A 27,690-nucleotide genomic window follows, 5' to 3' on the forward strand; every position below is an offset into this window, starting at 1 on the left:
GGGGCGGGCAAAGAGACGAAATCCAGACGCAACATGCACACGCCCCGTGCGCCTTTCAGCGGGCGGCCCGGGGCGGGGCGCCGCCATCTCTGCCGCGGGCCCGCGCGGGCCGCGCCGCCATGTTCAGTGAGGGCAGCGCGCCGGGGCGGGGCCGACGCGCTGGGGACGGGCGCGCTCGAGCCACGCCCTCACGTCCGGCGGCGGGCGCCAGGCAGGGGCGGGCGCGCGCGGCGCGGCCAATCAGCGTCGCCCACGATCCTCCCCGCAGGAGCCGGAGCCGCCGCTCGCTTGGGCCCGGCCCGGAGCCGCCGCTGTCGGGACGGGGGGCGGCGAGGGAGGAGGAGGAGATGGTGTCGCCCGCGGCTTCCGCCGGGCGCCTGGGCTCCGCGCTGCCCTTCCTGCTCGTGCTCCTCGACCTGCAGTATCAGGGTGAGCCGGGCCGGGGTCCCTGTGGGGGTGCGTTGCGAGGGGGGCCGTGCCGCGGCCGTCCGCGGCCCGCCGGGGTTGGGCCCTTGGCCGCGGTGGCTGGTGGCCCTCCCTCCGTCCCTCCTGTCGGGGCTGCGCGGTGTCCGCCATGGCGGCGGGACACACACCCCGCACCACCCCGCCTCCCCCGGCCCGTGTCGTCTTGAGGGGAATATTTCTGGAAAGGGTGTGAGGAGAGGAGAGAGGTACAGCGCTGCCACCTCATCGCTCGGGGCTGTGGCGTAACGAGGGCACGGCCGCTGCCGGTGACCTGTTGGGGTTAGTCGGAGTCCCTGGCGGTGCGGTTGGAGGCGGCTCGGTACGTGTGCGCTTCGCGCTCCCCGGCCTGCTCACGGACGGGCTGAGGCTGCCGTGATGTCCTCGAGTGCAGCCGTGTGACAGCATTGGCCGTTCTGTGCTGGCCGTGAATTTCACACTCCGGTGTGGATTTTGTGTAGTTCCGGAGTTCCGAGGCTTCTCCAGTTGCCCTTCTCAGCCGCAGCCAATATTAGTACCACACTTAGAGATTTGCTGTTTCGCGGAGGCTTTTGATGGTTGCGTTGAGTTTGTTCTGGTTTGGTTTTGTTGTTATGGTTTCTGTTGGTTTTTTGCCTTTTTATTTTTTCATTTCTCACCATTAGTATTTGAAGTTCAGCTTATCTGTGCTTTGAGCGGCTTGTTTACTTTAATAGCACGCTGCCAGCAACACCTGTGTACCCAGACTTTTATTCACAGGCTTCTGTTAAGTTTCTGACTGTTACAGAACAGTGGTTACAGTCAGGGTTTCACCTGAGGGACGTTCTTTACCTGCCAGTGGCAGATGGAAGTGGAACTGAAGCTGTCAGTAGTCAGAAAAAGTCTGTGGGCTTAAGGAAGATACAGGCCAACATTAAAAATTCAGTTGATTCACTACATTACAAAATTGTTCATCTGGCTGGGTGGCAACAGGAACATGCTGTGGCAAAGACATCCTGCATTAGACCACATACTGTGGTGTCAAATTGCGGGGTTTTTTTGGCTTTTTTTTTTTTTTTACATGCATTCTAGCTAGTAGTGTTGGAAGACAATTTTTGTCTGAGTGTACTGTTGTTTTTGTTTGTTTGTTTGTTTCTCCTGAGATTGTGGCAGTGGTGCTCTTGCTGAGGATTCTTCATTTAGAGTTGCCAACCTGTTTCAAGCATGTGGTTTAATGGCTGTTTGGCCTTACCACATTTCCTAATTTGCAGGACATTTTCATAACTTCAGTTAATAAAGATGTAGAGTACAGCAATAATGGTAGCATCAGATCTTACTTACTGAATTCACTAATCTCTTAGTTCATGAGTTAATTTTTCAGAATGTGTAGTTAGAAAATTTTGGGGGGTGGGTGTTGTTAAGTATCTAGGTTCTCCCTCACTAATATTACTGGTCTTCGAGCTCAAAAGTGGTCATAGTCACATTTAAATTTGAATCTTGATGTCTTGATAATAGAAGTCTGCCTTGTGTCATCTGATTCATGAATCTGTGGAAGAGTCATTCTGTATTAACTCTGTATCTTAGAGTGATGTCTATTTATATCTGGCTGGTAAATACACTCAGTAAAAACGTTTTTGATTCCTTCTCTTCATCCAAATTTGGGTTGAGTTTGGAACAGATCCTCTCTTGGGAAGACTCATTCTTCATTGCTGTTTGTCCGCACTAATCACAACAAAAAGAGGTGACTGAGGAGGGATAAAGGAGTGTTGTTCATTTCCCCTCTCTCCTTCCTCGTAGAAGAGGAAAGGAAATGTAATATGGGGAAGAATAAATGGGCTCTGAGTATACAGAGCTCAGTTAGTTACTGTCAGATCACAAGCATTAAGTATTTCTTTTCTTCCCCCCACCTTTTGTTGTCACAAAGGCTACTTGAGGGCGGGGCTTTTTTTGTCTGCCAGTCTTTACTGTATTTATCAAGTTCCTTTGCAGAGGAGGGGGTAAAAACTTGATGGTTGAAAGTTACGCGTGGCTCAGCTGGACACTCTGAGGCTCCTTGTAAACCACAGAAGTGTTACTTTTGAAGCTGTTGGTGCTTGACCACATCTTACTTAGTTCAGTGCAGTTCTTGAAAATCATGTTCGCAAATATACCTAAAGCAGAGACCAAACCGTTTAAAAATAACAGCAAACTTAAGATTCAGGGTCATTCTGATAAAAAAAAGATGTGGCAAAAGCAGGATCTCTCGCTCTCCTGACAAGATAAGGCAATCATTAAGCTCCTCTGTAGGGGGAAAAAAAGGTTTAGATGAACGTAATTAAGATTAGTGACATGCATGCTACTGCTTTGTTGCTTAAACAACTGGTTTTGGTACACAATAGGAACTCATTCTGTTTATTTTCATAGTCTTGTTACTCAGCTTGGGAATAAGATTTAGAAAAAAGTGGATGGAAATTCCACAGGGGAGGAAATAGGAGCATGTAGACAAATGTAACATCTTGAAACTGTTCTCAAGTTGCTTCTTGAGTTCTTTGTAATGTGGATGGGACCCATTATATGAGGATATAGTTGAAGTCTGTAGGTTTAGGTGCCTATGTATTAGCACCAATTATTCTAATAAAACAAAATTCCTACTAGGAAGTTACAGTTTATTCGAAGTGAGTGTATTTAACTGGAAAAACAGGTTAGCTGCACCTGCTCACCTTCCCTATACTTTCTGATTGTTATCCTTTGAGTTGTCAGGGCTAGTACCAATTATCTGGGAATAGTTTGGGAGTTCGTATTTTTGGGGGTTTTTTTTGTGTTGGTTTGGATTTCTTTTTTGACTCTTAGACTTGCCCCAGTCTAAGTACTACTGGCTCTGAATTTATCCAGAATATTTGACTTGATTTGACAGCTGGAGTTCATTTGGGTGATTGTTTGAAGCCCAAGGTTAACACTTAGACAGTCTTTAGAAATTATATTCAAATTAAAATACGTGGAAGTTTTTGTAAATAAATGGTAAGCTTGCATATCTCTTGTGTAAATTTAGTTTCTTGGTGGAGCATGGAGAGATTCTTCAACTGAGCCTGTGGTATCCAGCTTACCAATGTGTGTCTGTTGGAAAGAGCTCTGTGGGGTGGGGTTTGGTGGGTTTTTTTGCTCCAGCTGAACTTTAGTTCTTAGATTCATTCCCAGACCAAAGAGTACATAGGTACCCAAATAGGTTGCAGAGAATTCAAGTCCTTGGACTCCCGTGTTTATGTTATCAGTTTTCTACTGTGGGCTGCTTTATTTAGAGCAATTGTTTGCCTACAGCCAGAAAATGAATAAGCAATAGATTTCTGTGAATAAACATCCCAACTATCAGGTCAGTGCAGAGTGTTCCTGGGTAGTTATGGTAAATGTCACTTTTCATCATGGTTAGGCCGATGATGCAGGCTGCTCCTGGAGATTCATGCATCAATTTATGATGTTCAGCAATTTGCAGAGTTGAGGTTTAGTGTACGGTTTAATGTACGTCAAGTATAATTAGTCTTATTCTACTTGGAATCTACAGGACTTCACAATTTGCTTTTTTATCCATGTTGCTCCTGCTTTTATTACTTGTTTGCTATCATTGGTTTTGCTCTCTCATTTGTTAATTGATTGTCTTCATTATTTTCAAGGAAAAACATGGCTCTTCCACCTGAAGTACTGTGTAACTGTAAAACTGTACTGAATGCAATGTGTTTGAAAGATACAAAATTGTGTAGGTACATCTTACTGTGGAAAAATGTATTCTTGGAGCTATCCTGATGTGACTGAATGTAAAACAAGGATGCTTGAGACCGTGGGTATTGAATGCCATATTTGGGTATGTGGAAAGTTCTTCAACGAGTAATTTATATCCTAATTCTAGGATACCACTCCTGACTGACAAGTTTTGAAAGATTTCAGGTATTTGTGTGTGGGGTGAAACTTACGAGTTTTGAGTTGGTATTAGGTCATGATAAATACTGTTTATATGTAGTTTGATACCTACTTTACTGCTAGCATACTTCCAAAGCCAGGGAAATTTGTAGTGAGGTGTTTTTTTTCCAGTTCTGAGTTTTTTCGTTGTGTTTCTAATGTTTGTTTTGTCATTTTAAAGGACACTGGACTCCTTGATGAGCTAGCGAAGCAAAATGGGCAAGGAAGAATGTCCTTTTTTGCTGCAAATTGGATATTTACATAAATCGGGCATACATTTTTTACATACCTAGAATTGACTTTAAAATGAATCATTTAGTAAGATCCTCAAAATAATAATTATTTATCATGTAGGCAATTTTAACTCCATCTACTTAAACAAAAAATATTCACTGGAAATTTGGGACTTGATGAAGTAATTTCTATTAATTAAAAAAAATAGTTTTCTGTCATTGTTCTAAAACAAGTAATTGAGTCGAAGCCCTTGAATCCAGCTTGCTGAATTATTGTCAATCTTCTAGCAGCTAGAACTTTCTCTAGTGGATGCAGAGGGGATTTTTCGTTTTAGTATAGACAGTTTAAGGATTTTCTTATAATGTGGAATTAAAAGAATTATGAGCTGTATAATGGAGCAGAAAGAAAAATTGAATTAAGATCTCAGGTGTTGAGAGCGCCTATGTCTAAAGTCATGATGATTTGGTGATAAGAAATTACTGTTCGTTCATTATAAATACGTTGTTTAACCACCTTTCAGTGTGAGGAGTTTGGATATACTTTCCTTCAATCAGTTGTACTGTAACATTTTTATTTGGATTCTAAGAAACAACTTCGAAGTACTGTACATTTTTTTTAATTTAAAATGCCTATCTGAATCAGCTCAGTGCAAAACCTTTATAAGTTATAAATCATTGGATTTTAATGTAATGTGCTTATTCAGGATTTCAATGTGTCACCTTGCTTAAATCTAGGCATAGGGTATCCTCTTAATAAATGAAAATTTTTTTAGTGTGAAAGTTTATTAATAGTCATAAGCTGGTGGGTAATTCGTAGTGCAATTCTGCCCTGATCTGAAGACTGCAGGAAGCAGGACAAATGAAAAAGCTGTTGCTGAGTTGATGTATGTACAGCACGTACTTGCACTTGACTGCTCATTTCTGCTCAACAGTAGTCTTTCCCTGCAGGTTGAGCAGCAGCAATTTAGTAGCTTTAAGCTCAAACTGGAACTTCAAAGACTTACCATGTTAGTATGGTTTTTGTGCTACTGGTTAAAGGGAGAAGGAGTGAGAATTTTAATTGTCCAAACTTGCAGTCCTGTAGAAGTTTGCCCTGGAAATTAGTAGATGAGACAAAATTGCAGTAGATGAGAAGCCAGTCTCTAAGTAGCCAAACAGTTCTCAGTTAAGTATTAAGTTACCATCAGGGTAATGAAATTTAACTTGGAGCCTTTGTGTATTTGCTGCATGTGTGTGTTATGAGCACTTTCCAGATTCTTCTGAAATTGAAAGTCAGAGTATGTTACTGAATGCATAGATGCGTATTCGTGTCTTGTGTATTTTGACACATCCTAACTGGGACATACCATGAGTTTGTTAGGCTGCAGGGATTTACAGAATCTCAGAATCCCTTAGGCTGGAAAAGACCTCTGTGATACCTAAAGTGCAGGAAGATGTGACTTCTGCTTCTATCAGTAATGGTTTGTTACATGTATTATCACTGTATGTGTTTGCTACAATCAAACTGGTCATTCAAAACCTTGATCTCTTTGTTTTTCTTCAAGGAGCTGAGTGTGGAATAAATGCAGAAGTAGAAAAACAACTTGAAATGGGGAAGAAATTATTGGCTGCTGGACAGCTGGCAGATGCTTTGTCTCACTTTCATGCGGCTATAGGTGCGTATCTCAGGGAGGTGACTCTTGTACTGAAATACCTTTGGGTGGGTTTTTCCCCTGTTTGCTTCATTAAATATCCTGCTTTCTTGCAAATTACATTCCATGAGTCACGGAAGTTAGGGTATCTATACAGCAGTTTGGACAGAAGCCAGCAGAGATGCAGTTGAATATTTACGCTTTGGTTTTGATAAAAGAAAACTGTAAAATTAAATATGTGATACATAAACACGTAAGTTGTTGTTCTGGAAGCTAGACATGTGAAAGGAATTATAATTGACTCTAATATTATTTGATGAAGTATTGCCTATCTGTCTAATCCCATCAAGATCAGGTTTTGTCTTTATGATGTTTTTCAAAGTATGAGTATGTCTTTCAAAGACTGGCTTTATCCATGCTTTCTCCTATCCATTGCTGTAAAAAATTCAGTGTTTAAAATAATTGCTCTCTCTCTCTTCTTATTTTTTTCTTAATTAAATCTTGAGGTGGGTGATAGCTCAGTGAAACTTGATGCTGCAAGTTTGAGATACGATATTGGTGGTGGAAAGCGAAATTGTTCCTCTCTTGTAGCCAGCTAGTGAGTTTGTTCTTGTTTGGTGTTCTGCATTTTCAACAAACTGAGAAGTTAAATGTTTACTTTTAAGATTTTTAAAGCAATTTAGCTGAATAAAATCCTTTAGTTCAGGCATATAGACAGCACCAGTAAAGAGCAGTGTCCGTTAACATGGCAATTTCTTAATTGCATGGTGGGGTTTTTTAAATTGTTGGACTTTGTTATGATGTGTACAAGTGCATTTTTTTTCCTCCAGGATAAGAATCTTACTGAGATGTTATACATTGATGAGTTGTACTATTGATACTTTTTTATTTATGCCGTGGTTTAATAGTGAGATGTAAATGAAACATTGGTTGTTTCTGAGTTGTTTGTGTTCTCCAAGTTCGACTTCCCTTATATAAAGGGAATGGAGGAGGCAACTTCCTTTTTTTTCTGTTATAGAAGCTCCTTGTTCTGCCTAGATGCAGTCTGTTACTCCTTTTGCTTGTGTTGCTGCCAAAGCATTTCTGTGGGATCTGTGCATGGTCAGTGCTACAGTGTGATGTTCTCCTTTACTGTTGGTTGGCAAACTTGAACTTGGATTTGTTGAGGAGACGGGTTCAGTGTGTGGCTGTCAGTTCCTGGTGGTGGTGCAAAGGCAGCAGTGGTGTGAGGTGCCTGCATGGGTAAAATCCACTGCTTTGCCACCTGGGCTCGAACAGCTTTTAGAAATATGCTGTGACCACCTCAGTTGTGACCTTTATGGGATTCTTAGTTGGATGCTGATTTTAGCCTGATTTTCATCAGACGACGACTTCTCTGGATTTTGCCTTTTTGATAAGATTTTAAGCATGATTTTCTAACTGTGCTTGTAAGGAGGTAAGAATTCTTTCCCGGCTGTACTGAAGTGTTGTAGACTGTGAGGTAAATAGATATTTCTGTCCTGCCTCAGCCAGTCTTGTTGTTGTTGTTGTTTGGGTTTTTTTTCCAACATCTAAAATAGAAGAAAACTACTGTCCATGTTACCTCTTTCTTCAATCCCAGCTTATTATGCCTTATGTCTGGGTATCAATTGCTGCTCATTACTGTTGCTGGGGTACTGTGGCAAAACTATCTGTCAGGTAATCTGGTGCTGGAATGTGCTTTCTGTGTTAGCTCTTTCCTACCTTTCATCCTTTGTGTATTAATAAAGTTCATTAATTTCAGCTATTGGTTTTTACCTGGCCTACACATTTAGGACTCAGTGCTGCTTTTTTTTTAAGGATAGTAACAGTTGAATTTATTTGATGTTTATAATGCTGACATACAAAGAGGCATACAGCATGGGAGTTCTATTAAATTTCAGCTCTGGAGATTAGTATTTTAACAACCAAGATATTGTAGAGGAAGAGTGCAGATAGCTTTCTCAGTGAGAGATGAAGTAGTGTTTTGGTAGTGGAGGTGGCCAGCTATGAAACTTGGTTGCTGATCATAAGATTTTTGGTGGTGCTATTTCTTCCATTTATTTTGAAGTTCAACTTTAACCTTAAATTATATGAGGAAGAAAAATACTAATTCTTTTCCTCAGATATGGATATTCTTGTCTGCAAATTCTGGATTGATTATTGTGTTTTTAATAGCATGGTAAAAGGTTTCCTGTCTTCCAACATTGGGTTGTTTTGATGGTTGAAGTTACTTTTCCTTGAGTGCTGCAGTAACTCTCACCTGTTTCTGTAAAATACCTCATAGAGAAGAATGTTAAGAATACTATTCTTGTTTTCAGAGACTGATGTTTGCCTCTTGTACAAGTGTATGTGCTAGCTTAGAGAGTGATAAAATCACTGGGACTTGGAATTTTGACTGGGAGACAACATGGAACGTGTGGGCCCTGAAGTTAGCCTTCATGCTTTGATAGTGCGTGTGCATTTGTCTGCCAGTGAGAAGGAATGTTGGTGCCCGCTTTATTACTAAAGAAAGAAGTTGCAGATATTTCAATGAATGACATAAAGCGTTTGGGTCTGTGTTGACATTGCACTAACATATTAGTAATTTTGGGAATATTTGTATTTATCCAGTACGGTGATCAGCACCTAGGCTGGAAGATGATGAAGTAAAATGCTTTCAAATGTAGGTCTGCAGTTGGAGATAAAGCAATAGTACGCAGAGGCTGTTCCTCCCATGTAAAGCTGAAGAACACGTACATGTTTGACCTTCACTCTCAATTATTTGGCATTTACAGTATTTCTGTAATCTTTGTTGTTAAACAATTAAACTTCGTAGAAAATACTGCTTGCATAATGTTGCAAATTTTATGTCTTATTAATGTATATCATTGTTTCCAGTGGCTTAAAAGTCAGATGATATATTTTTAGTCATTACAGTTCCACTGCACCAGAAATTTCAGTAGCTTTGAGATAGTATTCTGATTGCTGTTTGTTCAATTGCAGAAGGAGACTCTGAGAACTACATTGCTTATTACAGAAGAGCCACAGTGTACTTAGCCATGGGCAAGTCTAAAGCAGCAATTCGTGATTTAAGTAAAGTGGTTGAATTAAAGCAGGACTTCACATCAGTAAGTATTACTGGAATTGAAGATTGTTCAAGTGTAAAGAAAAAAAAATGCTTCAAAGAAGGTTTGGGGTTTTTTTTCAGACTTTGCTCAACAGGAATAGAGAATACATTATTCCTCAGAGGGCTTTAAAGTGGATAAAATAGCAGTGGTATATGTGCCTTAATTTGCAACTAGAGCACAGTCTAGACAGTTACTTGAACAACCACCAGTTTTACTAAGTTCATGGATTTATACTGAACACTTCTCTCACTTGTGGTTATTCTGTTGTTCACCAAGGCTTTGCCATTTGGGACAGGGAGAAGGGAGCACACAGATGCCTCTGGGTTTTTTTTTTTTTTTCCTCTTTATCAGCATTTGATTTGATGTATCTTCTCCGCAGGAACTGTCCTAATGTCACTGCATTCCTGTGTGACTGTTGCAAGTTCTGGTTTGCTTACCCCTCTCTCTATTCTGTGTACTGCGTGTGGAGACTGCCTCACTAGTCAGAAACTGATGCTGGAACCCTTTCGAACTGATTCTCTCACCTCCCTTTCTTGTGGGCAGTGATGGTTTACAGTAGAGGAGCAAATGTTAAATTCACTGTTGTATGAAAATATTCTTACTATAAATCAAAGTCTTCTAAATCATTGACTTGTCTTTTTATATAGCTTCTATTACTCTGGGAGTTTAATGAAGTAATTAAATGTGGGAATTGTTTATTGTTTATTTTTCTGTTATTTACTTAATCTGTAAGCAGTTATAATCAGGAAAGTGGTGTAAAGTCACATTCACTTTGATTTGTGAAACTTTTCAAATGAGTTCTTTCCATAAAAATTGTCTGCTTTTTGTTCCTCAGTTCTGGTGCAGAGCAATCCTTTGCCATTAAAGAGGTCTTATAAGAACATCCTTAAATCAAAAACACGAAGAATGGGTGTCACGATCTCTGTTTCAGCTTGTTAGCTATACTAAAATGAAATTTGTGTTCATACTTTGCTCAAGTCCCATTTGTAAATAAAAAGTTATGTTTCATTTCAGGCAAGATTACAGAGAGGACACTTACTGCTTAAGCAAGGAAAATTCGATGAAGCAGAGGATGACTTTAAAAATGTGGTAAGTTGGAGACCAGTGTTGAACTACATCACTACTTTTAAGGTTGGACTCTGAGGCAAGGTCACCTCTGAACTCTGATTCTCTATAGGCCTGAGTTTGTCTTTGCTTTTCTTTGCAGGCATAGTAGCTAATCAACCTTGTATGAGTAAATGACCAATGAAGTTGCAGTATAGTGATGCAGATGTAGTGGGATTTTGCCTGAAACAGTGGAGCACTTTGGAAAGTCTTTTTTGTGTGTGCCTGACGCTCGGTGATCTCTGCTTACTGATAGCTGTACTAGGGAGCAGCCTTCATTCAGAAATAAGTGATGTGGGACTCAAAGTATGTAGTTGAGCTCTGGTTTACATCACTATATTGATGTCTGCCTGGGAAATCACTGGGGCATCGTGGATCAACCTTTGCAAGTTCCTATATCTTTCTACTGGTTGCAAAAGAATTGTTGGCTCTTAATTTAGTCAGTGAGCAGATAAATCAATACATTTTAGTGGCATCCCTCTGTCTGTCTCCTAATCTGCAGAGTTCTCCATCTTCAGGAATGTCTTGACAGTACTTTCTCTCCATGATCAGGAATCATGCCATTTCCGTATACAGTTGGTGTAGTTGGATATTGCCCACCTAAAACTCACTTGGGCTCTTTTTAGTTTTGATGGGTATTTTGTGCATTTCAGCCCTATGCTGCAAAGGTAAGCTGATCTAACCCGAGATAAAAAAAGCCCTCAGAGAATGTGACTCTTGGTATCCTCTCTATTGCACAAAATTCATGTAAATATGAGTATAAATAAGATATATTCTTCATTCTTGCTTTCTCTTCAAGAGTTGCTGTTTTGAACAGCGGGTTAAAAATAAGCCAAAATAAGAATTTGCAATGTAACAGATGCTGTCTTGTTGGCTCTTTCTTTGAAGAGAGTGATGAAAAAAGAAGTTTTGTGGTCTAGATTGCAGCTGTTTAGTGGTAATCTTACTAGAGTGGATGACAAAACTGGAGTGGTTATCCTGTATGTTCTGCAGGACAGCTATGAGGAATGGCTCTTGCAGGTAGAAATGCACCAGGCAGTTCTTGTGTCTGTAGCAGGGCTCCAGCAGTTTATTCTGAAGTTCATGTAGCAGTGGCACCTCTGGCTGCTTCTTCAGTAAGTTCTTAGTGTGTGGTCTGATAGCAGTGGAGCCCTGCTGTCTGCAAATGTGGGACAGAGTCATTCAGCTGGGATTAACTGAGGACGCAGTTGCTGCAGTACCAATTATGCAGCGTCACTGTTGATTGTGAGTCTGTGTGTGCATTCTTTGCAGTTACTGTTTCTTGAAGTATTGCTTAATGCTGCATATGGAATTGTTTCTCCAGTCAACTGTCAAGTATCTTTCTCTCTTGTCAAACCTGCTGCAAAAATTTATTTGCTGCCTTTGGTCAGTCAAATAGTCTCAGTACTCAATCAGGCTTTAAATCTGAAGTAGAACAGGGTTTCTTCCCAGAAGCTGGTTTAGGAAAATAGTGTATTAGTCCTCAATCTGACTTCCATTTTCCTTTTTTCTATGAACTCTATTGCCTGTTTACTTAGAGAATTGTTAAGTGGTCTGTTTAAGGAGCATAATTTTCAGTTAAGTATAGTATATTCAAGCAAAATGAGTGAACAGTATTAAAGTAGTAACTTGTAATAGGTTAATTTATTCTATGCGGAATGGGTTAAATTGTGCTACATACCTTGAAATCTCTAAATAGAATGCCTATTTCTTTGAGAGGTTTCCCTTGTTTTCTAAATCTTTCTGATTTCCCATCCCTTCTCTCTTAGTCATGTTCCTTAAAAGGTATCTCAGCAGTTTAGGACATGCAGTAATTTTTGAGGGAGAGAAAGCAAGAAAAATTCAGCCCATCTTAATGGAGGCAAGGATGACAGGTAAACTTTTGCAGCTTGGAAGACTAGTGGCTTTGTGTAGAATTAAAAAAAATAATAATTGTAATTATTCTTCATATAAAACAGTAAACCTGTCTTTTAATGTGTATTCATAAAAATTCATGTCCTCAAATTCTTTCTGTATAATTTCATAGTATCAGGAAAAAGCTTCATGGTGAGCACCCTAAATATTTTTAAATGATTGATTGCTAAGCAGTTTGTCTATTCCTGCCCTCTATGGCATATCCGTGCTGGCTGTCTTGTGAGGCAGTGCTAGTGTGAGAGCAGGCAGTAGGAATGCCTAGCTGCAAAGGATGCAGTATTCCTTTTTGGGAGCAGAGCCTCTTGAGATTCAGCTTTTATGTGTTATTTTTAGCTAGTCTCTTTTTATTTTTTTTTCTGTACTCTCTACTTTCTATTGGCTGAAATTAATTACAAGGTTTGGATAGAGGGTGTGATTCAGACTTATGCCTTCACATATTAAGCAACACTGCATTTCTAGAAACCTCTTTTGACCCACAGATGGATCAAGCTGATTAAATTCTTTACATGGGCCAGGTTTTCCACATGAAAGAAAGAGTAAGCTGAATTCCTTCAGTGATTTTCAAAGTTGTTGCTCATGCTATATGAATAGTAATTATTTTTCACTGCTACAACTTCAGTTTAGTGTTCATATGCTTTAATATCAAGTTCCTTCTGTTTGGTTTAGTGGTTTCTGATTAGGAGTCAGCAGAACAGATCTGTGCGTGCATCAACACTCATGTCCAGGGCCTCAAGCCATGAAAGCCCTGGAATGTTTATTTTACCTGTAAGCATGTGATTTTTACTGAAAATAAAAGGGATGTTGGCATACTTTGGTTGATGGAAGGCCTTCTGGAAACGTGACAAAAGCAATGCAAATCCTGGCAGCTCTGTGTATGAGCCTTACAGTGTTGTCAGTGACTCTGCTTATGTTCTAGAGAAAAAGACAAGCATTTGAGTTGGTGGATTCTGTAGAAGGTACAGAATTAGAGCAGAACTTCTGCTTTGTCTATTGGAAAGTGAGGAAAGGACCAGATTGTTACATTTCTTTTAAATTCTTATCCTAAGACTGACTGTAACACTCACAGTTGCAATTTATTGCTATAAATACCGTAAATGGAGGTGTCTTAAGTACACAGTTCTGTCTGCCTTGGAAGAACACTTCAAAGCTCAACATTGAAGGCACAGCTTCAAGCTCCACTAGATGTCAGCCAAGACCAAGTAACTGAGCTCTGTACATCTGCAAATTGCTTTCTCCGCTAGGGAAGCCCTTGTCTGTTGCAAAATACATTGAACAACAGCTTTCCATGGTTGGTTGGTGTGTGTAATAATACTGTTTTGGATGTAGGTGGGAGTTATCTTATGGCACTGTAAGTTAATCAGATTAGGTTAAATTCCTAGGCACCTTGGGTTGGGTATTTGAAGCTCTCTTAACCACATCAGGGTAACATTAGGCGCTTCCAAATATATTCCTCTGTGGTACCGTGATCATCTGTAGCTTCCCAGCTAAAGAATGAAAGGTATTAAAATATTTTCTTCAGGTTTTTTCCATCTGTGTCATTATAGCTGTTACCTAATATGTTACCAGTACAGGGCTTTCCTCTGTGTACTGTTCTTGAGTGCACAGATGTCTTCATCTTAGGTACTACAAGCCATGGAGGTTCCCTCAGTTCCCTTCAGGATGTTTTTCATAGGCTGAATGAACAGGCTTCTTATTGCTTTAGTTAATGTTACTGATTTAAACATCATAGCAATATGCTAATTACTTAATAAGAGCTTATGAGTGTATATTTTCATCATACTGTAGCACACAAACACTCAATGACTTCAGTTTGATTGATATCTTGAAAAATTTCCCTTTCCTTAGCTGGACATGTTGTACTACCTAAAATTACCTAGGATGTTTCACTCAGATGGTTTTTATTAGTATTGGATTTGCCTCTGTGACTGTAACGTTGCTTTTCACATTCCCCTGACATTTTCTCCATATACATTAAAAGAAACACACTGTGAATCTAAGGAGTTCAGTGTTATAAGTTTTTAGGGAAGTGTAAGGCTCATCCATAGCAAAGACTCTTTAATTTTTTAAGAAGAAAATGCTGAGAAATTAGGGAAGAAATCAAACAAGTCATCTGGAACTGAAGAGTTCAGAACTTTCAGAGAGTTTTGTAGACTCAGTACTTTTCAAAATTACAGGTACAGAAATTTGCCTCTGCTGCAAGCTCCAGATTTTAGGGAGAGAGTGGATGCATCAAAGGACTATAGGCAGAGTTCTAACCAGAAGAAAAGCTTTATGAGACTGATATTGGGAATCAGCCTACAAAGAAAGAAAACTCTTTGGTCATGCTCCTCTCCTCTTGCTGAAAGACAGTGTAGGGAATAAAGGAGAATTTTCAGTTGCAACTTGATTTTTGCCGGTTAAAATGAAAAACTGCATGGCATTCAAAAAGATTTAAAAAGGGGAGTTGAAAACAAAATACATATACCTGCACATGATTTTGATGTAGCATTTAGGCTCTTTCCTTTCATATACTCAAATGGTAGAACCAGGGGAAATTCTGATAAAGCGCTTCTGAGGGCTGAAGTTGAATTACATTAGATACATAAGCACAAAATAAATGTGTTTAAAGAACTTGCTGATGAGAAAAAGGGAAGAGGCCACTTCAAGGTAAATGAGGGAAGAAAAAATTATTGGATGTCTTTGAGTGACTTTAGTTCACATTCTGTGTATAGAATGCAATAAAATACACATTTTTATTTTAAAACAAAAAGAAAATAGTCATATCCCTTCTAAACTTTGAAAGTCATTCTGATCAGCAACAAGTGTGAAGCCAGTGCTTCTTTCGAACTGCAGTAATGCTACAAATTTCCTGGCTTTGCAAGGGAGTGGATGAGATTCTTTCTAGCCATGTGTATCTTCCTGGGTGACAGTAAAGTTACCTGAAAGATCTTTTTTTACATTTCCTTTGAAAAGATAAATCTGCCTAAGTGAAAAAGGCAAGTACAATGTAATGACTTCTGCCCTCTCAGAGAGAGGGGTTAGAGAAATGAGAGTCCTTGTAGACAAAACATTAGACTTGTTTAAAACTCTCTAAGAAACAGAATGCATGGCTGCCCAGCTGAGCCTTCTCCCTGGCTGTAGCTGCTTAACTTGCTGCTGTAGCCACTCTTTGTGTGGAAAGCATAAGAAATACATCTTCACAGTAACAACTGTCTGAGATGCGTTTCGTTTATTTCTGTCATGAAGTTATAAATATGTATTGTGCTTAAAGTGAGAGATGCAATTACACCACGTGGTTACACTGTCTACTGCTGCTGAGGAATCCAATGTTTAATGACTGACAGCAGAGGTGAATTAATTAGGCTACAAAGAGCTCCACCATGTCCAGCAGGTGATGGGGGACAGTGACTGTTGTGTATGATGTGTCCAGTGATGATTGATCAAGCATGAAGAATTGGATTTCTCTGACTTCTGACATCTTGTGTTGAATCTCAGAATGTCTTTCTTCTGAAGTTCAGCAGTATAAATGCTTCCAGCAGAGTTTTGTGTCACTGAGGCACACAAAGCAGTCACACGCAGATGAGATTTCGCAAGGCAGAGGTCCTTCCGATCCCAGCTCACAGCTGAAAGCCGAGAGAAGAAGAGACCCCTTTGTTTATTTTTTTACTTTTTGTACATTTGTGGGTCTAGCAGAAGATTGGCTTTTTGGGGTTTCCACCCCTCAGCCTCAGTGGCCAGAGGAATTGTCAGTTATAATTGTTTTCAGATTAGAAATATGCAAACAAAGGACAGAGAATGAAAAACAAAGGATTTGTTTATATTACTTCTGTGGGAAAGGTAGAAAACTGCTCTAATATTCTACAGTAACTAAAAGATCTGACTCCATTTATGAAAATCAAAAGGCTAATAAAGAAACTCAGAAAAACCAGGGTAACAGTTTTGAAACTTATATTGCTTTATTTGCAGCTTTAGTCAGTTCTCCGTGATATGATTATTAATGGGACTGAAAGAGATCCTTGAACAAGCATTTGAATCTCTTTCCTTGTTCATGTTTGCAGCTCAAATCCAGTCCTAGCAATAATGAGGAAAAAGAAGCCCAGACTCAGCTGACAAAATCTGATGAGCTGCAGCGCCTACATACACAAGCATTATCTGCCTACCAGCAAGAGGATTATGAAGCTGCTATTTCTCTTCTTGATGAAATCTTGGCAGTAAGTGTTAAGTCAAATGGTACTGTGAAAGGAAAGTAAGAGCTTCTGTCTGACATCTGTATGTTTTTGTTTAATAGTTTGTTCACTGACGTGAAAATAACTTAGGTGTAACCGGTTTAGTTTTGCTGAGCACATTGAGTCTGTAACGATGTTGAAGAGAGGAGAGGTCTGAGCACTAGCTGCAGAAGAAATCAAAATAATAGTTTGTCTTAAAGATACTTCGGTGAAACTTCCATTATAGATAACTTTATTGATTATACTTTCCTTTTTTTATCTACAGTTTGGTATTCTTGTGGAAGCTGGGGAAAAGTTTTTCTGAAATCAGTGAAGTTTTGCCAAGTATAGGAGTTACAGGGTTTTTTCATCTGGATTTTTCATTGCATATATGCAGATAGTTTTTGTCTTGATAAAATGAAGTAGCAAAAGATAAAAAACCTGCCACAACATTAAAAATGCCGGTAGCTAGCTAAATTTTCATCTTGTTCTTTAGCTATCTGTATTTGTTGAATCTTAATTGGTGTAGATAAACCTGATAGTGCAAGTGTAACTAACTCAGTCACATGGGCATTTTGTGTGTCATACAGAAATGTACTAAAAGACAGTTAACTGCTGTGACTCTGCACATACAAATGAGTGCTATTGTCTTGGAGTTTACAGCCTTGGAGCTTTTGGTGACAAAACTGTCACAGTGTGGGAATTGGTTTATGGGGAGACAGTGTGGAAAAGCAGGAAAGCCTCCTCTAAGATAATAGTTTCCAAACAACTGATAAAGACACAGATTTAATTCTCTAAACCAAATTTTGATAGGCAGTTCCTCATGAGTAATTAGTTTTGCCTTACTGTGACAATTTTACCTCTCTTTATTCTTAAAATCCAGATATTAAGGTCAAACTTGATGGAGCTGCATCTTACCCACAGGCTTCTTCGTAGAGGACAACTGACAGCTTGGTCCTTGCTGTTCATTACCTCTGTTCTTTTGGGAAGATACAATAATTTATGATTCTGATATCCTTTCCTGGAGGCTCAACAGACTGTCCTACTTTAAGCAATGCCAGTAGATTTAATTCATCTCTCTGCATGAGTTCATTGAATCATTTACAAAATTTTCAGGCCTTTGTTTTTCTATTTGGGCAGGTGCATCACAGCATCCACCAGGAAGCAGAGATGCTAATTTTATGAGCTCTGCATGCAGCTTGAACCTTATGCTATTGCAGTTGGCAAAGTGAAATTAAATGGGACTTTTCTTTGGGGGAGGAAAAGAAGCAAAGCGTTATGGACCAAAAACAAGCTTTAATTTTGATTTCTCAAGGTTTGTGTTTGGGATGCAGAGCTACGGGAACTTCGAGCAGAGTGTTATATAAAGGAAGGGGAACCAAGCAAAGCCATTAGTGACTTGAAAGCTGCTGCCAAATTAAAGAATGATAATACTGAAGCCTTCTATAAAATCAGCAGAATATATTATCAGCTGGGGGACCATGAATTATCTCTCAGGTAATTTTACTATTTGCTGTAATCATTATCATTGAGACAGAAAATATAATTATGTAGGTAATGATAAACCATGAAGTATCTCTTTTGTGGGGTTTGAATGGAGATCTGTGATCTAGATCTGATAAAGGGAGTTCTTTTTCAGAAACTAAGGGTTGGCAATGAAGACACCCATGTTTATTCTTGGCAAGAACAGCCATCAATGGTTCCAGGTATCTTGTTTCCTTAAACAGAATCCAGAGTCCCTGTCCATGGGAGTAGCTTACTAGTGCTGTCTTCACTGTACTTCTAGAAGGAAGAAATTCCGTCTCTAAATTTTCTTTAGTGGAGCTTTTTTTTAACCTTAAACCTCTATTGAAGTTAAGTGTAAGATGCAAACAGAAGATATATACATTAAGGTTACAAGCTTAAGAATAAATAAAAAGTACAAGAGCAGCCAAATATGAAGAGCTTGGGGTGCAGAGCTGTTTGTCTCTTATTCCTGCAGGCAGTCCTGGATGACTTTTTGATAATGCCCTATCTTTTTATTCATACTGAGTTAAGTTTAAGATCTTATTCCCATATGTCCCTAGTCAATCTGGCAGATAACTGCCCTTGCTCAGTCTGGACTGTTCAGTTTGTACTCTGTGACTAGCTGCACAAATGGTGGAATCCTTCCTGCTGCACAGAAGTGGTTTCTGTGCCAGTCATAATTTCAGATATGCTGCCTTCATCTCCAGAACCTTTCCAACATGATTTCTGTCACAGAATCCCTTCAATAAGGTGAAGAGAACTGAAAAAACCCTGTATTTCTTTCCTTGGTAGATGGAAACTGCATGTGATTATAATTGCAAAAATTCATTTTATAGCTGGCCAAAAGTAAACATTGAAAGTTAATTGAGGTTCACATTAGGATTCCCTTTCCAGAGCAAATCTTGTGAGCTCATAGGTCACTTCTGTGCTGACTTTTGGGAGGTGGCCATCACTTTGCCCAGTGATTTCAAGTATAGGTGGTTGTTTAAAAAGCACAATTGAGGGCACTGTTGAAGAACAGAATGGAATCAGAATGAAAGGGATAAGCCTCTTTCCTTTATTCTTATCTGATACCATGATTTTTTTGCATTGTGAGATATGCTGAGAAAGAGTTCTATAGCTCTTGGACTTGCTGGGTGCTTACTCCTGGCCTTCCCTTAGTTTCTTCCTCTTAAAGGCCTACTTATTTTCAAATAATAAGGTATTTTTGTCTGTGCTTAGGAACAAAAAAAGATTTTGTCAATTTCAGGAAGAGATTACATTGTGGTTGTGCTACAATGACTCTATGGGATGCAAAACATTTATTCCTTCATATGATTGCATTTTGGAGTTTTTTTGGTTTTTTTTTTCTTAAACTTTGAACTATTTAGAGAGATATTTTCCCTAATCAGAGTCTGATTAAACATTCTTCACAGTGAAACATCAGGCTCAAGCTTGGCTGAGATTCCATCAAGGAGGTTTGTGTCTTAGCTGAGCTTTCTGTTTCAAGCAGCACAAAATACACTTCAATGCAGGAATTTTATAACATATCTGAGTTCCAATTGATGGTAGTTTTCCTATATATTCATCTGATAACTGCTGAATATAATTTCTTTCACAGAGTGCCTTTTTCTTCAAAGGTTCTCTTCAACTCTTTAGTCAGTTATTAATGTAACATTAAACCTTCTGTGTGTTTGCCAATACAAAAAAATTAAAAGCAAAACTAGATAAATATCCCTGTATGTTTTAGAAGACTCTTACTGGTCTCACTTTATATTAATATTTAGATGAAGAGAGAGATTTGTGTAAAGTACTCAAGTATTGTTCTGGACAGTTTATATATGGTGCGTTGTGTCTCTAGGTAAAATTTCATAGTATGTGGTGACCTAGGTGTTTGTGTTTTTGTTTTGTTTGGCTGGTTGGTTTTTTTTTCCCCTTCTGCTAACCTGCCTGTGAAAAGTGAGGTCCGGGAATGTCTGAAGCTGGACCAAGACCATAAGCAATGCTTCTCTCTCTATAAGCAAGTAAAGAAACTCAATAAGCAGATTGAGTCAGCAGAGGAGTTCATCAGAGAAGGCAGGTAAGTATTCACTGCTATATTAAAGGAAAAAAAAATAGAAAAAAAGCCCACAATTGAGGCACCAACTTACTGATTGAGGAGCTGATTAAAGTGATGCTTTTTGCATGTGTCAGTTGAAGTGGGTACTGAGCAGAGCTCTCAAATTACAATTAGAATAAATATTGACTTGCATAGCAACTATTCTGTTCTGATTCCTTCTGATGCCGCTGTGTCCCTTCTGCATACTTAACTTCTTTCTGCAGCAGGTAGTAAGGCAAACATAGGGATGGGAGTTTTCAGCTCTCATATATGATTATTACTCACCACTGATGAGACCACGCCTGAGCCCTGGGCTCCCCAGTGCAGGAGAGATGAAGCTACTGAGAAAGTCCTACGGAGTTCCACTAAGATTGGAGGTGGGGAGTGTCTGTCTCCTGCAAGGAAAGGCTGGGGTGGCTGACAGTGTTTGCCCTGAGACTTCTCTGCCACAGGGTGATTTCATCAATGTACCTGCAGGGAGGGTGCAGAGGGCTGAGCCAGGCTCTGCTTGGTGGTGTTCTGTGATGGGATCAGGCCAGTGGGTGCAAACTGAAACAGGAAATGCCATTGGAACATCAGGAAATGTTTTTTACACTGGTGCAGGTTGTCCAAGGGGGGATATGGAGTCTCCCCACTTTTGAGTTATACAAAAGCATTTGGGACACAGTCACAGGGAGATTTCTAGAGTCGGCCCTGTGTAGGCAGTGGGGTTAGACCGGGTGATTTGCAAGACTTCCTTCCAACTTCAGTTATTCTGTGATGAGAGGACCATATCTTAAGACTAAAACCACTTAGTAACTCTGCAGTGCCTTGATGGCAGAAGTGGTTCTGACTGATAAGCTCTTGCTGTCTTTTATGCACCCTGTTAAATGACAGACAGTGCCTCTGTATTCTTATAGTTCTTTAACTTCAGTTTTGTGTTCCCAAGCACATGACATCCAGCTGTAAAGACCCCAAAGCAATCATTAGACATTGTCAAGGTGGCTTTTTTAAATTAGGTACGTCAGGAATGTGAATAAACACAACTGATGCCAATTTTATTAAGCCAGAGGTCTGTTTGGACACTTTTCACTTATTTAATCCAGCATCAGTGCAGTTTCAGGGAGTCTGAGAGCTTGCACTTCTCTAGCTTGTAGCAACGTGGATTCAATCTTACTCTTTCATTTTTAGGTAAATGTTCTAATGTGTTTCTCACTCAAACCATGCAACTTTAGTATTGTGAGGCCTTCACAGGCCACTGTTGTAACACTTCGCTCTGTGACATGTGAAGAAGGAAAAGAGAAAACATCTGCCTGATTAAAACTGGCATAAGGAGCTTCTTTGTACCTCTCTGAATAGGTACCTTTTGTAGTGTGCAGATAGTCTGGACTCTTACTGTGAGCACAGAACTGGGTCCATTTCAGGTATCAGCAGGGGAAATGTTTATTTTGAAGTGCAGTGTCATGAGACAGGAGGCAACTCTGGGGACCCTTGGCTGTGCATGACAAGGGATGGCAGTTGTTATTTTCTGCATAAGCCTGACAGGCCTAGTGCCTGCTCTTCTGTCTCACAACACAGAAAAGGGAATGGGGATGTAATTCTTGAAGTGCCTGCAAGTTTTCTTCATACTGTTGTTTTGCACCTCGCCTTTAAGGCTATGAAGGTGGAAGTCCTTTGGTAGAAGAATGGGGAATCTGTGAATTTTAAGAATTTTTAAATAAAACACAATACCCTGAGATAGTGATTCCATTTCATGATACTATGCTTTATGATTTAAACAGGTATGAAGATGCTATCAGTAAATACGAAACTGTAATGAAAACTGAGCCAGAAGTCCCAGTTTATTCTACTCGTGCCAAAGAAAGGATCTGTCACTGCTTATCAAAGGTAATTCTGCTTATCTCCCTCTGTTAATGCCTTCAAGACAAATATGAAGCAGAACTCCCACAACTACATGAGTTTGGTTTTCCTTTTGCCTTTCTAGAATCAGCAGGCTACAGAAGCCATCAAAGTTTGTACAGAAGTTCTGCAGCTGGAACCAACCAACGTGAATGCCCTGAAAGACAGAGCAGAAGCTTATTTGCTAGAAGACATGTATGAAGAAGGTACACTTGTGTGCCATTGGCACATACTTCATGTGGATGTTTAAAATGTAGTCAGCATTTCAAAGGCTTTTTTTTAACATGCACTTTGATTCTACACTAGGTTATCCTTAATTAGCCCTGGTAGTTGCAGGTTTAGAAAGACACTTGGTGGTAATTTTGTCTTGATTAGTGTAAGTGGAATGTACTTGTTTTATCCACAGCAGAGTAGTCTTTATAAAAGCGGACTGATGTTTTATGAGACTGTGCAGCTTACTCAACTCAGAGATGTTTTATATAATCAGCAATGTCAGAGAATTGCGTTTAGAAGTAAAAGGTAATTAGAGCTAGGGAAATGTAAATCCATTTTAGGAGCTCCATTTTCATGTCTTGAGATGGCAGCATGAAATAATACTGTTCTATTCCCTGGCATGTGCTGAGGGCGGAGGAAGGTAACAGCCATTGCTTCTCCTCCATGGGTCTCTGTAGTGTTGCTCAGAGAGTAAACTGATTCTGTTCCTGAGGCTGCATTTTCCATATGGAGTTTCTGTACAATGCATCCTATTACATGGAGTGATAGAAATGACCTCTAAGATTATCAAGTCCAACCATTAACCCAGCACTGCCAAGTCCACCACTAAACCGTGTCCATGAGTGCCAAATTTGCATCAGTTCTAAATACCTCCAGGGAGGGTGACTCAAACTGTGGTGAAATGGAGGAAAGCAAAGTTTTGTAACAAGGTTCTGCACAACCTGGTCTTGTGCTGGGGCAAATGCCTCCCTCTTACAGGATATAAGGAAACAGAGAGGATGTACCTGGGACCTGTGAGAGCTTACTGTGCTGGTGCCTGCTGGGCTTGGCCTAGCCTGGTTCCAAGTGAGGAATCATGCTAGAGCAGAACTGTGCTTCCCTAGGTTCTGTAGCATCTTCTGTGCCTTCCTCCTGCCCTTGACAGCAGCGAGGTGGGTGTAGTTACACTCTGCCTTCCAGCAGAGCCTCTGTCAGCAGCATTACAGCCCATTAGTGCTCATCTGCCTGGAGGTGTCTTCATTTATCTTTCGATGGCTGGTTTCTCTTTGCCATGGAGAACACCAGAGCAATTAAAATTGTACTTTCATATTTAAAGGGGCAAAATGATTTTCATTCTTCCCTCCAAAAAATTTTCAAGCTGGAGGCACCTATTTTCCTGCTAAAGGCAGGAAATTTCAAAGTACTTGTAATTCAGAACTTTGAAGGTGATTATTGTTAAGTGTTCAAGATGCAGTTCACAATGTAAAGCTGCGTTCATGAAATGGTTTTAATTACTTCATAATCACATGGGATCCAGGGCTTGTCTGCAGAGACAGATGTTTAATGACTCCATTTCTGGCATACCTCATAAGTACAGGAGTCTCTGTCTAGAGCACAAGTTTTGTCAAAAAAAGGAAAAAACCTGCCTTGCTGTTTCAAAATTGGTCAGAACATTTTCTGTTTTCTTTCCCCACCCTGCTCTACTACTGTAGAGGTTTCAGTAATAGCATTAAATGGTTCTGTTATTTCTCTGAGAGTCTTGACATGGATGTCAGTTGTCTGCAGTTAGGTTTGAGGGGAAATTTGCCATCATTCTGCATACAGAATTAATCTGTCTCCATTTTAAAAATTCACAGGATACCAAAGCCGGTGAGGTTGCTTAGGATACAGTATGATTACCTTTTGAGAGATCATGAAGATCCTTGTATTGAAGTAATGAGAATTAGATTTGACTGAAGTATTCAAATTGAAAGTGACACTGGGAAGTAGTTGTTCCTTTCATGTCATGGAGCAGGATGAAAGGAAGCTTTCTGAAATAGCAGGCCAGTAAGAAGCAGCAGTGACTCTTCTGTTTGTTTGTGAGGTACTACTGCTTTTAGAAATAGTGGCTTGAAAGAATTGATTAATTGACATACTAGGAATTAGTAATAAGTCTCCTGGCTTCATAGCAAATTTCTTGTGGTCATGAAACTGCCATCCTGCTGCACCTGCTTCCAACCCTCACCCCTCAGACAGAGAGAGCAATGAGCTCTCTGAAAGAGGAAAATCCCTACACTGGAGTGTACCATCAAAAGCAGAGGGAAAGTACAATGTGTACTTGCTGAGTGTGCTGGATGCATTCCCTCTGCAGTGTGCAGCACTGAAACACCTTCCCATGTGCTTAATGCTTGCAGTCCTTAAATAAGGACATTGATATAAAAAAAAAAAAGAAGAGAAATTGGATACCGTCATGGCAAATAGTTGACCCCTGAGCAGGTTTCCCGTGATGGTGATGTGGTGCTCAGTGAGGCTGAGCAACCTGACCTGCATTTGGCAGCTCCTCCTAGTATTACCTGAAGGAGATTAAGTTCAGTGGGGCCTGAAATTATTGGAGCAATAAAGCAGCATAATGAAACCCCTGCATTTTTCACTCCTTTTATCAGTTTCAATAGCATATATACAGCATATGTATTAATGCACACTGTGTTTTGTTTTTTTTTTTTAAATGACTGGACAAGTTTTTAAAAACTCCAGTAGAAGCCAAAATGCTTTAAGGAGCAAAGATAGTGTGCTGTGCTGTGAAAATGTATAGAAATTTGGTGTGTAGTAGCCTAGGAAATTGGGCTCTGGCAGTACTTTTTGGACTTTTTTTTTTTTTTTTCCCCTGTAACTGAAATAAGATTGCAGTGGTATCAGATGTCTGGGTAATACAAATTCATTAGCACTTCCTGCTGTCTTGCTCAGAAACAGTGAAAAACAAATGTAACACCTGCTGAGAAATAGCATCTGCTTGGAAATAATCTGATGCAAGTACTTTGTCTAACTTGAGAAACCTGAGAGGCTTGGATCTGCGAATGAGGCCTTGAGGATTATAACAGTGAAAGAAGAGCAGTCTCATTAAAGACTTCAACTTGCTTCCCTTGATAAATTTTGATATTAAAGAATATATAAACTTGGTGTCTTAAGCACTTGCAATAATAAGAGAATTTACTTAAAGAAATGTAGAACTCCGATTTCTTTCAGATTTCTTTTCTTGCTTTCATTCTTGAAAAATGCAACTCTTGAAATAAAAGTGAGAGCATGCCTTTCGAAAAACACCCACAAAAATATAACTGCATATTATGCACGCAGAGGTGTAAAAAAGCCGCTATTTGCCTTTTGCTAACAATGTGAACTTACTGGTAGTCTAAAATCTGTCTTTATATTCACTAAAGAGGAAGAGACTTTCTGTTATGTTGATTGAGTGCAGACTGGGGGAGAAGAATGAATATTCATTTAAAAACTCTGGTTAATTCCTCCTTCAGTCGAACAGCAATGTGGGACTAATGTGCAGTGGGCTTTTCAAGTACCCACTGCTGAATCCTTCTTCTTGGTTTCTGTCCCCTCATCCCAGTCCTAGATACTCATTATGTTCATCCTTGTGGCTGTAGTAATGTCAGGAGAATGCTGCAACGTACATTGGTACCCTCCCTTCTCTTTCGTGTCCCACATGCATGATGAACCTAAAGAAAGAAAATTACTTAATTCATATGTGAAAGTGAAATTCCTCTATTCCAAGGTTTTCCAATTTAGGAAAAAAACCCCAAAACATGTCAAGTTGAAACTAAAGTTTTGCTGTTTATATGTAGTAATAACAAATCTTCAATTTTGTTGAGTGACTGAGTTCTTTAACTGGAAGTTTGTAGAGTTGTGTAACCATTTTTCATTTACTTTTTTTAATAAAAGCTATTAAGGACTATGAGACTGCTCAAGCCAATAGTGAAAATGACCAGCAGATTCGGGAAGGGCTGGAACGTGCCCAGAGAATGCTGAAGCAATCTCAGAAGAGGGATTATTATAAAATCCTGGGAGTAAAAAGGTGAGACACTAATTTCAGAGATGATGATGTGAAAGGTGGTTATTTAAACCAGTACTTGTAGGGCTGATCACTTGAATTTGTTCTGCTGTGTGTGTTAATTTTTGTTCTGTATCTTGCTATCTTCACTCTTCTGCTGTACTAATTTTTAGTGTTCAGCTTGTAAAGTGGCATTTGTTTGCAATTCCTTTAGAAAGAATGGAAAAACAACAGCAGGTAGAGAGAAAATAAATTCTTTAGGAAGAAGTTCTTAGTACAGATGATCCAGAGTCCTGTGAACAAGTTGGAGAAAAAATGAAGACTGGCAAGAATTATTAAAAGTAATAAAAGTTGTGGCAGATAGTGTGAGAAATTGGAAGAGTCTGGAAGGACTGGTTGGACAACTTCCCTTGCTAATGAGGAGCTAGCAAAGTTCTGAACCTAGTGTTGGCTGTCATTCCAATTGTGAACTAATTTCATCTTTGTTTTTTGTTACTCATCTGATGGTGAATTCGTCAGACTGAGAACTATGTTCTGCAGAGTCATTCTTTCCAAGAGAAGTATATGGGTGGTGAAGGAGAGTGAGGAATCTTTGCTTAAGGTTGCAACTTGCTTCCTTTCTTTTGTGTAAAGAGTCTTCAGTGTCACTTGCAGAAGGTTAACAACACCTCATAGACTTTCCTGATGCCCTTAATTAGTGTCTCTGTGTTTAAAATAAACTTCATTAGTGTGGCATATGAACAATCTGAAAATGAAGTTACCTGTAATTTTATCCATCCAGAAATGCTCGAAAGCAAGAAATCATAAAAGCTTACAGAAAGCTGGCATCCCAGTGGCACCCTGATAACTTCCAGAGTGAGGAAGAAAAGAAGAAAGCAGAGAAGAAATTCATTGATATTGCAGCTGCTAAAGAAGTCCTCACTGACCCAGGTAATGATGCAGTGCCTTAATATTTTTAGTTACTTTTTTTACATCAAGGTCAGAACAAAAGTGTAAGTTATAACAAGCATTTCAGCTTCCCTTTTGCCCTTTCTGCCCTTACCCATCTTGAAAAAGCAGTGCATTAGTACTTGTATCCAGTCTGTTGCATGAAGTCAGATGTAACCTGTTATTATTGTGTTTCAGTGACTTTTGTTAAAAGTCAAATAAAAATTATATTTTGAAGGTCTCTTCTAGGGATAACTTCTTGTAGAGATTTTCTAGGATTGACTAAGTCTGAATATACATGTGTCAAGGATCTTGCAAGCTGAAGTACTCCAGGGAAACCTTGTTATTACCGAGCCCTGATTCCACCTTGGTTTTGTTTCTTCCAGAAATGAGGCGGAAGTTTGATGCGGGAGAGGACCCACTGGATGCGGAGAGTCAGCAGGGCGGCAACAACCCTTTCCACAGGAGCTGGAACACGTGGCAGGGATTCAACCCCTTTGGTTCTGGAGGAGGACCATTTACATTCAAATTCCACTTCAGTTAGAGCCAAGACTGTTTCTGGTGGCTGCTGCTGTTTTTTACTTAAATCATTGAAAAAATAAAAAGTCTTTCAGTTCAAGACCCAAAATCCTAATTTTTATAATGTTGTCCTTAACCCAGAGTCTTACTGCACTGGAAGAAAGTTCCTTTTTTCTTTCATTGGTTTTGGTTTGTGATGAGCTTGACAAGCTCACACTGATAGGGGTTGTGCTGCCTGTGTATTTGCTGTGGATATG

General features: G+C 39.6%; 1 protein-coding gene across 2 annotated transcripts; it reads left to right on the plus strand.

Annotated features, from left to right (window-relative positions):
• Positions 1–276: 276 nt before the first annotated feature.
• DNAJC3 (DnaJ heat shock protein family (Hsp40) member C3) lies at positions 277–27,542 on the plus strand. 2 transcript variants are annotated; one of them, XM_040055030.2, is made up of 12 exons: positions 277–429; positions 6,125–6,235; positions 9,194–9,318; positions 10,333–10,407; positions 16,374–16,526; positions 17,836–18,017; positions 19,966–20,085; positions 21,864–21,969; positions 22,067–22,187; positions 25,879–26,011; positions 26,769–26,917; positions 27,301–27,542. In XM_040055030.2, the coding sequence occupies exons 1-12, from the start codon at positions 348–350 to the stop codon at positions 27,456–27,458; spliced, it is 1,515 nt and encodes a 504-aa protein (XP_039910964.1). In that variant the 5' UTR covers positions 277–347; the 3' UTR covers positions 27,459–27,542. The 2 variants fall into 2 exon arrangements, with proteins under 2 accessions (XP_039910964.1, XP_058275267.1); XM_058419284.1 differs by lacking the exon at positions 6,125–6,235 and having other exon boundaries at positions 290–429.
• The last annotated feature ends 148 nt before the right edge of the window (positions 27,543–27,690 follow it).

Source organism: Hirundo rustica, chromosome 2, assembly GCF_015227805.2.
Source record: "Hirundo rustica isolate bHirRus1 chromosome 2, bHirRus1.pri.v3, whole genome shotgun sequence".
Classification (NCBI taxonomy): Eukaryota; Metazoa; Chordata; class Aves; order Passeriformes; family Hirundinidae; genus Hirundo; species Hirundo rustica.

Excerpts from the sequence above, each read along its gene's own strand:
- DNAJC3 (XM_040055030.2), top strand. The coding sequence starts at position 348 with ATGGTGTCGCCCGCGGCTTCCGCCGGGCGCCTGGGCTCCGCGCTGCCC. Across the intron at positions 9,319-10,332 it reads TAAAGCAGGACTTCACATCA|GCAAGATTACAGAGAGGACA; the intron begins GTAAGTATTACT and ends GTTTCATTTCAG. Across the intron at positions 22,188-25,878 it reads AGAAGACATGTATGAAGAAG|CTATTAAGGACTATGAGACT; the intron begins GTACACTTGTGT and ends TTTTAATAAAAG.